This window comes from Geotrypetes seraphini, chromosome 1 (assembly GCF_902459505.1).
Source record: "Geotrypetes seraphini chromosome 1, aGeoSer1.1, whole genome shotgun sequence".
Lineage (NCBI taxonomy): Eukaryota > Metazoa > Chordata > Amphibia > Gymnophiona > Dermophiidae > Geotrypetes > Geotrypetes seraphini.
In genome coordinates this window covers 337,462,931-337,475,184 of record NC_047084.1, presented here as the reverse complement: position 1 = coordinate 337,475,184, position 12,254 = coordinate 337,462,931, and the positions used below count along the sequence as shown (strand labels likewise).

The 12,254-nt window shown below is 40.6% G+C and overlaps 1 protein-coding gene across 1 annotated transcript in view; it reads left to right on the top strand.

The window, feature by feature from the left end:
- The window catches only part of LOC117367402 (dentin matrix acidic phosphoprotein 1-like), a 63,537-nt gene extending 51,886 nt beyond the window's left edge, over positions 1-11,651 (top strand). The window contains exons 4-5 of the mRNA XM_033959899.1: positions 3,806-3,847; positions 9,524-11,651. Coding sequence (XP_033815790.1) covers positions 3,806-3,847; positions 9,524-11,002 — 1,521 coding nt within the window. The 3' untranslated portion in view covers positions 11,003-11,651. The remainder of the gene's footprint in view (positions 1-3,805; positions 3,848-9,523) is intronic.
- Positions 11,652-12,254: the final 603 nt, after the last annotated feature.

Genomic DNA, 12,254 nt, shown 5'->3' with positions numbered 1-12,254 from the left:
ACTAACTTACTGCACTTCTTTGAAGGAATTAACAAACAAATGGACAGAGGAGACCCCATTGACATCATATACCTAGATTTCCAGAAAGCCTTTGACAAGGTGCCTCATGAACGTCTACTCCGGAAACTGAAGAACCATGGGGTGGACGGAGACGTGCATAGATGGATCAGAAACTGGTTAGAAGGTAGGAAACAGAGGGTAGGGGTGAAGGGCCACTACTCAGACTGGAGAAAGGTCACGAGTGGTGTTCCGCAGGGCTCGGTGCTCGGGCCACTGCTTTTTAACATATTCATAAATGATCTAGAAACAGGGACGAAGTGTGAGATAATAAAATTTGCGGACGACACCAAACTATTTAGTAGAGCTCGGACAAAGGAGGACTGCGAAGAATTGCAAAGAGACTTGGACAAACTAGGGGAATGGGCAGAGAGATGGCAGATGAAATTCAATGTGGGAAGTGTAAAGTATTGCATGTGGGAAGCAAAAACTCGAGGTATAATTATGCGATGGGAGGGATGTTTTTGAATGAGAGTACCCAAGAAAGGGACTTGGGGGTGATGGTGGACATGACAATGAAGCCGACAGCACAGTGCGCAGCTGCCGCTAAGAGAGCGAATAGAATGCTAGGTATAATCAAGAAAGGTATTACAACCAGAACGAAAGAAGTTATCCTGCCGCTGTATCGGGCAATGGTGCGTCCACATCTTGAGTACTGCGTCCAGTATTGGTCACCGTACCTTAAGAAGGATATGGCATTGCTTGAGAGAGTTCAGAAGAGAGCAACACGACTGATTAAGGGGATGGAAAGCCTTTCATATGCTGAGAGATTGGAAAAACTGGGACTCTTTTCCCTAGAAAAGAGAAGATTAAGAGGGGATATGATAGAGACTTACAAGATCATGAAGGGCATAGAGAGAGTAGAGAGGGACAGATTCTTCAAACTTTCAGAAAATAAAAAAACAAGAGGGCATTCGGAAAAGTTGAAAGGAGGCAAATTCAAAACTAATGCTAGGAAGTTCTTCTTTACACAACGTGTGGTGGACACCTGGAATACAATTCCAGAGGAAGTTATAGGGCAGAGTACAGTACTGGGGTTTAAGAAAGGTTTGGACAAATTCCTGCTGGAAAAGGGGATAGAGGGGTATAGATAGAAATTTACTGCACAGGTCCTGGACCTGTTGGGCCGCCGCGTGAGTGGACTGCTGGGCGCGATGGACCTCGGGTCTGACCCAGCGGAGGCATTTCTTATGTTCTTATGGACTGTCTTTTCCTCACAGAAACCTGGCTAACTTCTGACACAGATCCCAGAATAACTGAAGTATGCCCACAAGGATACAAAATAATGGTGGTCTGCAGACAGAAAAAAAAGAGGCGGAGAACTAGCAATCTTAATCAAACAACACCTAACCCTTAATATAACTAAAAAAACATCTAACCCATACATGGACCTATTAACCTGCCAGCTCTCAAGCACCACACTAAAAGACATACTAAACTGCATGCTCTGTTATATAACGCCGAGAAACTGGTCTATATCAAGAACTGAAGTTGAAGACTTCATATACCAAAACTCACTAATAGCAACCTACAACCTACCGTACTCCTAGGAGACCTAAACCTACACCTGGAAGACCAATCATCCAAACAAGTAGACTACTTTCTCTCATTTCTTAAAGCCTTATCCTTCCAAATGCTAAATCCACAAACAACTCATGAAAAAGGCCACCAACTTGACATCGCAGCTTTCATGACCCACCAACCATCCCTAACAGAAATTCATACATCTAACAGAACATGGTCCAGAACCATCTGTTCAGACCACTACACTTACACCATCAACATCAACTGGACCAAAAACAAAAAAACCATAACAAAACCCAATAAAGTAACATACACCTCACGCAAACACATCAACCTCACCAAATTCTAGACTAAAATAGATGAAACAATCCAACAAAACAACCCCGAGGACTTCATCTCACAATGGGAAAGATTATGCACCAACACCCTGGATGAACTAGCCCCATTGCAAACTAAACCCAGAACCAGAAGATCAGATCAATGGTTCGACACCGAACTGCTACAACTCAAAAGACAATGTAGACGACTAGAAAGAAAATGGAGAAAATCGGATCATAGAAGATCCGCCTGAAAAAAGTCAACAAACAATACAAATCACAATTAAAGAACAAGAGAAAAGCACACTACACCAACCAAATAGGCACTGAAGCCCAAGATACCAAAAAACTATTCCAAATTCTAAAAAACCTAACTGACACCAAACCCTACCTGACCACTACCCTCAGCCACTCTATTAGCAGAACACTTCCATGTCAAAGCAGCTACTGATTAGATAAGGCCCGACTTAGTGCAGGAAGAGGCGGTCGGAGCGTACCATGAATGATTTCCTGCACTCGTAGTGCTCCGGTTGCTCTCTCCTGCCTCTCCCACTGCCCTCTCCTTGTCGGCGGTTCGTGGTCCAAAAATACTGCAAATGACCAGGACACTGTATAGCAATTTTTTTTTCTTAATTTAAAAATGACTTTTCCATTTCATGCCTATGGAAAAACTCTGAATAAAACCTCAATAAGCTATTTTTTGCCTGGTCAAACTGTGAACCCCTTTTATAAAGCTGTGGTAGCGAGTCCCACGCGGCAAATGTGACACAGCCCATTCAATTCCTACGGGCTGCATCGTATTTGCTGCACCTGGACTAGCTACTGCAAAGTGGCTACTGAAGCGCACCCCCCTGCCCTTATCTCCACCCCACTACACTCTTTCCATGATCTCCCTGCCTCACACGTTCCTCCCTTCCCTTCCCCTGTACCTCTAGTTCACTGGTGCGAGCAACATTAACTTCAATGTGCTCTTTGAAACCCCATCGGCTCTCCCTCTGATGTCACTTCCTATGTGTGGCACTCACTCAAACAATCAACCAGAGTTTATTGATAGACTCCTAATTCCCTATAATCCCACTAAATCTCTTCGATCTATGTCACAGAATCTCCTTGTCGTTCCATCATTAAAATTAATTAGCACGTTGAGATCCAACAATTTTGCTGTCACTACAGCTTTTCTCTGGAATTCACTGCCTAATCATTTACGGATCGAATCCGCGCTAAAGCAATTTAAAGTAAAACTAAAAACATTCTTATTCCAAGATGTTTTTGGATAACAACTGTCCTTTTAAGGACTAAAACAAATTATAGCTTTTACCCCCACCTATTATTTTCTCCCCTAAGTGTGCTTTTTTTTCCTCAAAGATTGTAGTTATACCCTTCTTTCCTAACTGTGTATAGTTAGTATATATGTTTTTGTATGTGTCTACTAACCCAACCTGGTTCTGTTTAGTATTCTAATTCTAACTTGTTTTATTTCTTATTTTAAGACATATTTTTTTAATTCTGTACACTGCCTAGAAATTTGATTAAGCGGTATAAAATTTTTTTTTTATATACCTGAAACTTGAGCTCCTCCCACATAGTTCTTTTATCAACACTCACACATACTCAGTGACTCTCTGACAAATCCTGCGCCTCCTACTCTATAGGAGAGGCATTCTTCGGGAAGGTCACATAAGCAATTTGCACCTCTTTGTCTAACAGATGCGCATGTATTTCTCTTGAAAAATAAGAGTGTGGTGTAAGAGGATTTTTATTGATTGTTGCTGTTAAACGGGTCTTGTTGCATCGGGATAGGTAGACCTGGACAACAGCAACAATCACGACTCCAGCCATGGTAGCCTAAAAGAACAAGGATTTTTATTGTATGGTTTTTAAACCACAACTCTTTGTTTTGGTTGCAGGTAGAAAATGTTTATTCAACTGAGATATCAACATCATTAATGGTAAGAAACTTACTCACAGAGAAGAGTACAACTAAGAGCTGGTCCAAGGGTATCCAATGCCTTAGGCCAGGGGTGGGCAACTCCCTTGAGGGCCGGAATCCAGTTGGGTTTTCAGGATTTCCCCAATGACTATGCATTGAAAGCAGTGCATGCAAATAGATCTCATGCATAGTCATTGGGGAAATCCTGAAAACCCCACTGGATTCCGGCCCTCGAGGATCGTATTTGCCCACCACTGCCTTAGGTAAACTTTCAGTCATAGCTCTTTTCCCCCAGATACAGCTAAATCCCTCCCTCCTACCCTTAAGTCCAGCATTGTCCCTTCCCTTCTCTACTTCCTCCCATATGTATTCCAGCATCATCCCTCTCCCTTACCTACTCCCCCAAGTGTCTAGCCACTATCTAGATTTATCTCTTTAAGCCCAGGTACTTTCTTGGGATGGTCACTGCAATGAGAGACTAGAAACAGTGGGGAAAGCCTTGGGTACAAATGAATGAATGCTCATGGCTACAGTGATTGAAGATAAGCAGGAAAAGAGGAATTACTGGGTCAACTTAAACTGTAAGAACAAATACAATATATTCATTTTCAGCTTGCTATATTTCTGTCAGTGAGCTGTGAATCACCAGAAGATAGTCCTGAGGAAGGGGTACTTATGAAGTCTTATTCTTGTTGTTTTGTTAATTGGTTTTCAAAAGGATCTGTGTAGTTCTACAGTAACTGCTTTGAAGGCATAGAGACTGATATTCCAGAGGTTTAGACTCTTATCTAAACTGGCCTCTTTGAAAAGTTGCTAGGGTTGCAGGTCCACAATTACGCTCCTAGTTCCACTTGATTCCTAGATTCAGAAGCCTAAAAAGAGTGGAGAATGGGAAAAAATAGTTGAGGAATCAGAGACAGAACAGGGCAAGTTCTAACTTGAATAAATCAGATGCTGCCTTAAGTGAACTTTAATCTTTATCTCTCTCTGTTTACCCATATCAGATGTGATCTTTTTTTTTTTTAGGATTCTCACTTTTAGCAAAGCACACAAACAATGTATTACTTTTTGCATAAATCTATGAAAAACTGCATTGTTCTGGACCAGAGTAAATTGTGATTTACCATATATAAAAACATCTATAGGTTTAAAAACCAGGTCAAATCTGACTCCAATTATATGAGTACATTTGATACAAACATTTGCAGATCTGAGCCTGGATTCAAATCAGGCTGGGGGAGGTCTATCCATCCATAGTTAAGCTGACAACTCAGTAATCCAAAATAGTTTCCTAATACTGCCTGCTTTTGTAACTTAGCAACATTGAAATACAGACTATAAGTGCTGATAAAGACCACAAGGCCAATTTTGTCTGTCCATTTTCCCATCCTGGTACAATGCCACAAACCACAGTTGATCCCTGGCACTACATTTATTTCCTCTCAACTAAGGATCCTCTGTGCTTATCCCCTGCTTCCTTGAATTCTGAGACTATTTTTGTCTTTACCACTTCCAGTGGGAGGCTGTTTCATGGATGCACCACCCATTCTATGAAGGAATATGTCCTTATTTTATTCAGACTCTTTTTAAGCTTCACACCCTTGCTTATTTTGAGCCTCTTAATACTGGAGAGCAAACTAGTTAAACAATATTAGATATAAATTAATAATATATCAATAAAATTTCATAAATATGTCTGATATGTATATTTTAATAATTAATGAAGGGAGGATAAATGCTGGTCATGGACATGAGACTATGGCAACCAAAGTACTAAGAGTGTCTTTCTTGCCCCTGTTACAAACTATAATAGAGCCATCTGTGCCAGTAGGGCTCATCTGTGCCAGTATTAGAGAGTAACAACTAGGCAATTGTATTGAGCTCCAATGCTACAGAGGGTCTCAAGCCTGATCAAAGATAAAGGAAATACAGCTTGCCAGTGAGCTTAGGGCAGGGGTGTCCAATGTCGGTCCTCGAGGGCCGCAATCCAGTCGGGTTTCAGGATTTCCCCAATGAATATGCATGAGATCTATGTGCATGCACTGCTTTCAATGCATATTCATTGGGGAAATCCTGAAAACCCGACTGGATTGCGGCCCTCGAGGACCGACATTGGACACCCCTGGCTTAGGGGATCTTTCTCAATTTTCTGCTTGAAGTCTACAAAATCCTGAGTGTAGTAAAACGGGTACAAGTGGATCGATTTTTTGCTCCGTCAAAAATTACAAAGGCTAGGGGGACACTCGATGAAGTTACACGGAAATACTTTTAAAACCAATAGGAGGAAATTTTTTTTCACTCAGAGAATAGTTACGCTCTGGAACGCGTTGCCAGAGGTTGTGGTAAGAACAGATAGCGTAGCTGGTTTTAAGAAAGCTTTGGGCAAGTTCCTGGAGGAAAAGTCCATAGTCTGTTATTGAGAAAGACATGGGGAAGCCACTGCTTGCCCTTTATTGGTAGCATGGAATAGTGCTACTCCTTGGGTTTAGCCAGGTACTAGTGACCTGGATTGGCCACCGTGAGGATTGGCTACTGGGTTTGATGGACCATTGGTCTGACCCAGTAAGGCTATTCTTATGTTCTTATTCTATAAATTTGGTGGCTGAATAAATAAAATAAATCTGCCTTTGCTCCTCCCCTGGCCATGCCTCCTTTTCAGATTCACACACTAGAACTGACAGGCACAACTTTAGAGAGTGCACCTTCCAAGCACTACACTTAATTTCTAATTAGTGCCAATTATGAGGTGTTAATTGTCAAATGATGTGCCTGCATGCATATGCAATGTGTGCAACTAATAGTTTTCTATTCCCCTGTACTGCACATTAAATTTTGCAACTAATATTCCACACCTGTAAATTTTTACCACACTGTTGGGTAAAAATGGGTCTTAAAAAATTGGGACTTGTATACCGCCTTTTTGTAGTTTTACAACCACATTTAAAGCAATTTACATGCAGGTACTTCAAGCATTTCTTCTATCTTTCCCGATGGGCTCACAATCTATCTAATGTATCTGAGGCAGTGGAGAATTAAGTGCCTTGCCCAGGGTCAAATGGAGCAGCATGGGATTTGAACTCACAGCCTCAGGGTGTAGAGCTTGTAGCTCTAACCACTATGCCACAGTAGGAAGGCGGGTGCCTTCATTTTTGCCAAATCGCTTTAGGCTATGCGGGTCTCAATCCCACCCCTCAAAATCAGGAAGTAACTTCAGAGGGGGGTGGGAATGAGACCGGCAGAGCCTATAGCGATTTGGCAAAAGGGAAGGCCTCACGGCATCTGGCTTCATTATTGCCAGACAGTTTAGCGGGACTGGGACATATTGCAAGAAGACTACACATAGGTGTTCCTGGGAGGGTGCAGTTTAGGCAGATCAGGGGCAGGTGTAATGTACATGTATACTTTATAAAATATTCCATAAAGGTCAAAGCCATCCAAACCAAAGGTGAGGGAAGTATCAAAAGACACAACCTAAAGAACTCTCATACAGAATATATGTATTTATGATGAACCATCATATCAAGGAGATCATAAATCACATAACATAGGATGCCTTATTTTTGACTTATCTCTTCATTTTAATTACAGGTCCATTACTGTGTAATCCATGTTTTTTCAATATAGCTCAGTGCAGCAACATATCAAATATATATGTAATATAATTTCTTTTAATTATCAAGAATTGCTCCAATGTTTGTCCTGTAAGTCTGCAGTTGCGTGCCTAACTTTAGGTGTGAGAACTTATGTTAGCCAAATTGCTGGTGTAACTGCTCATATCTATCGGCAGTTAAGAGTGCAACTGCTAGTATTCTAGAATCTGCCCATGCCCCTCCCACATTCACTTCCCCCCCTTGAAATGCATTTTGTGAGTACACTTTTGTAGAATCTAAGGACAGCTGCACATGTAAGTGCTAATTAGTGCCAATTAGCACCAATTAACACCAAGTAAAGCCAATAATTGGCTGTTAATGACAGCAGCTAATTATTAAATTAAGTTGTGCATGCAACTGACACTACTCTATAACTTGCATTTGCTAGATTTACTAACATGCCCCATCGTGACCAATCCATGTCTGATCCGGGCTGGTCCAATGGATTCACAAACCAGCAATATTGAAATGGGGGCGATCGGAGGAACGCCCCCATCCGCCGACATGGATCGCAAGTGTGCGATCTAGACGCATGCGCAGACCATCTGCTTTCCCTGCAAATGGTCTGCACATGCATTCTTGTTCGTTTCTGCTCCGTTTTTTTTGTTTTGTTTTTTGGGGCCCCGACTCTCTTGAAGGGCGATCCCCGGCGGCAGCAGCCTTAAACTCACTGGCCCTGACTCTCCTGCTCTCTGCCACCTTTTCTGCAGTGCGAGCCCCCAGGTTTAAAGCGGGGCGGTACTGCATAGTGCAGCCCTACTTTAAACACGCAGGCTCGCACTGCGGAGAAGGAGGCAGAGAGCAGGACAGTTAGGGCGGCAGAGAGCAGGGGGAGTTTGTATTTGAGGCAGAAAGCAGGGTGACGAGTCAGGGTAGAAAGCAGGGCGGCAAGAGGAGAGTCGGGGCGGTGGGGCTAAAAGGCAGGAAAAGGGCAGAGAGCAGGGCGGCAATGGAGCTGGAAAGTCAGAAAAGGACATTTGCGACTGTTCCCCAGCAGTCGGTTCGCAAAATTTGTTTTGTGAATCACATCCCTGCCTACTTTGCATGCCGTTCCCCTCATTTGCATGCGTGGATCGGAATCGGATCAGCAGAGAGGTAAGTGAATCAGGCTGGAGTAAAATTGGATCACAAAGGGGTCACAAACCGATCGGTACACGATCGGTTTGCTTTGTGAATCTAGCCCTAAGCACAAAATTATGTGCACAAGTTTATAGACTTTGATAAAAGGGGGATAGTGTAAGAAGATTCAGAAACACTAGCCAGATGGTGCTTCTGAATATCCCAATCAGTAGCACTTATAGCAGGTATCTGTATCAAGGTAAATGCTTTTCAATGTTGACCCAGGTATTTTTAACAATTTGTTGAGCATTATTAAATTATGGTTTTATTAAATTTTAAATATTAGCTAAATCCTTCTCTTAAGAGTTGAAGAGAGTCTTTTGCTAATGATGAAAACATTTCCTAATCCTTCCCTCCCCCCCCCTCCTATGGTAGGGGTTTATACTGTAGCCTGGAGCACTAAATACTCCCACATTGCTCCAATGCTCATATGAATTCTAAGAGTGATGGAGCAGCATCTGAGCATTTAGTAAAAGGGAGGGTGGGATGTGAACTGTTAAAATTGATATATAACACCATGTTGAACAATATCTGGTTTCTCTCTGTGGGAGGCTGATAAATAGAGCTTTTTAGGACCAGTGATAGTTTGAATGTTAAGAGAGTAAATTTATATTCTGAGGTCCTATTCTTCAATTTTTTTAGTGATTGCTTTGGAGAATATTCTATCGAGGTTTCTAGCCTTTAAGAGAAGGTTTTAACTGATGTTTGATGTTTTTCCTCTCATATTCTAGTATTTTTTAATCTTTATTATATTTTATTCATTTTATTTTTTTTATCATGGCATGCAATGTCTGTGTTAATAAATGATTGCATATTATTTGTTATAAACAGTATCAAATGAGGTGCCTATGTAAAGCTGGTATAGAAATACTATATTAAATTTAATTGAAAACCTCAGTTTTCCTTATATTTATAATTATTCATAGGATCATTTCGATGTGCTTCCTGGAAGGTCTGCTAATAGCGACAGTGGAGACATCAGTGATAAACACAGTGCTGAGACAACCAGTGACAGCACGGAATCAGAAGAACAGCATGATATCAATGTTGATCAAAATGTTAATATACAAACCAAAGCACTTTCCAGTGATGGCTGGAATAACAATCAGTCTGAGGATGAAAGCAGCAGCCAAGACAGCAGCTATGAGTTTGACAATAATCGAATTCAAGGCGATGACCCAAGTTCATTTGCAAGCGAAAGCAAGATTTCCAGCACGAACAGTGGTAGTTCTACCACTCAATCAAAAGAAAGCAGTCAAGAAATGAGTCGGAAGACAGGCATTAGGAAGCTTCAAGATGGTAGCAGACAGATGGTACAGAATGAGACCCAGCTTGCCAAAATTGTGGATGACATCTTGAAAGACGATGATAGCTCTGTTTCTGCTGAACACAGGAGCATATCCAAGGAAGCCGTGCTGTCTAAGGAAGATCATAGCAATGATGATAACACGAATTCCCCATATGATGATGTCAGCAAATCAAATGATGATGACAATAAGTCTACACCAGTCACAAAAAGCGCATCTAAGGAGAGTGAGAAAGTCAAATCTAATGAAGATGATATTAGCAAATCCAAAGAAAGCAATGTCAGCAACTCCAAAGAAAATACCAGCAGATCTAAAGAAGACAATATCAGCAATTCCAAAGAACAAGATGTCAGCAACTCCAAACAAGATGATGTCAGCAACTCCAAGGAAGGTATCAGCAGTTCCAAGGAACATGTCAGCAACTCTCATGAAGATGTCAGCAATTCCAAGGAACATGTCAGCAATTCCAAACAAGATGATGTCAGCAACTCTAGAGAAGATAGCAAAGAATCCAAAGTAGATAGCCATGAATCCAATCAAAGCAATAGCTCTAAATCCATAGAGGATAATAGCAAATCAACAGAGAGCAGTGAAAATACATCCAAAGAAGATAACATAGACAGTGAATCAGCTGAGGATGGCATCAAATCAATACAACAAAACAGTAAATCAACAGAAGAAGAGGATGACAGCAAATCAGAAGAGGACAGCAATTCCTCTGAAGATCACCAAATGAGAACAGAAAATAAGAGCAGTTCTGAATATGACGACAGCAATTCACAGAGCAATTCAACCGAGAGTGGTAGTACATCTGAAGAACAGTCTTCCAGTAAATCAGATGAACAAAACAGCAAATCTGTAGAGACAATGGACACAAGTAGCGAATCTTTAGAGGACAATGACAGTAAATCTACAGAAGAATCAAACAGCAATTCTAAACAAAAGAAAAAAAGTAAATCAAGTGAGTCAAAAAGTGACGAAGATACTAGTAGTGTGTCAAAAAGTAATGAAATTAAAAGCAGAAAACTAATAATCGAAATTTACCATAATAGACCAATTGGAGATGCTGATGACAATGAGTGCCAAGATGGATATTAAAATATCTATTAAAAACTGTAGGTGTGATATTTGCAATAGAAAATGTATGTCTTAATTTATTCATCCTTTTGAAGCTATGACAGCCACAAGCTGAAGATAATCTGCTTTGGACATTGCAGTTCTAGCCTAGTGACATTTTTTTTCCAGGAATGTTTGAGATGAAGAGCAAATCGAGACCACAAATATATAAATCATAAACGTAAAACAAGCCTAGGCCTTAGCTTTAGAAAGATTTCTTTCATCCCTGTATGAATGGGGAAAGAAAACTTTGAAAATAGGCCTGTCTATTACAAACACTGACATTTATTTAACACTCTGAGGGAAGAGGTCTATATAAATTCAAAACAGTTTTGTAAGGTAAAGCATATGAAAGAAGCTCGGAGCAAGTTCTGTTAAAGCAGGGTTTTCTCTCTTAATGTACGCCAGCTTCGATGCACTTTGAACAGCACATAATAAACAAGCCCTCGTTGTACTTTTTAATGTGGACTTCATTTTGGTCGCTACACAATCGTTGCAGTATTACCTCATTACAGAATGTATTTAATGTGGTTTTTGTACATACACTATGTATACGCTGAGGTTTCCTTTTGTACTGTTGGTATGTATGTATAAAAATAAAGAAGAAGAATTTAGATTTTTACCATCATAAGTTATGAAGATTTATTGCTGCTGTAAAGACTTTCATCACCATCATTTCCATTGGGTACTAGTCACAAGAAAAACCCTACATGTCAATGTCATCACATCTTTCCCGTGTTCTAACTGGCCATAATGTACAGTATATTCAGATTCGACGAGTGACAAAATATTTCTTTTACGAGATGGTTTGATGTATGAATCACTCTTTCATGGTAGCCAAATGCAAAGTGTAAAATCAAATGTATTTCTAAATTACTCAGGACCCCTTTTATCAAGCTGCACTACAGATTTTTAGCATAAGTCGGCACACTAAATGCTCTGATGCTCATATAATTCCTATGAGTGTCGGGCCACTTACCTTGCCGGCCTGCGCTAAAAATCCCTAGCCTGAAAGCTATCTTCTAGAACAATTGTTTGATTTAGAATAATTATGAAAGGCTAATGGTTTAGAAGTTCATAAATTTCTAGGGAACTGCATTCATGTGAAACTAGGGGGGGATTTTTTTAAATGTAAGCTACTTTTAAGATGTGTTATTTTACTGTTAACCCCAGTTATTAGGAACTGGGGCTTATTGCATAAAATAGCTAAAATAGCACAAGTTAGTGGTAAAAT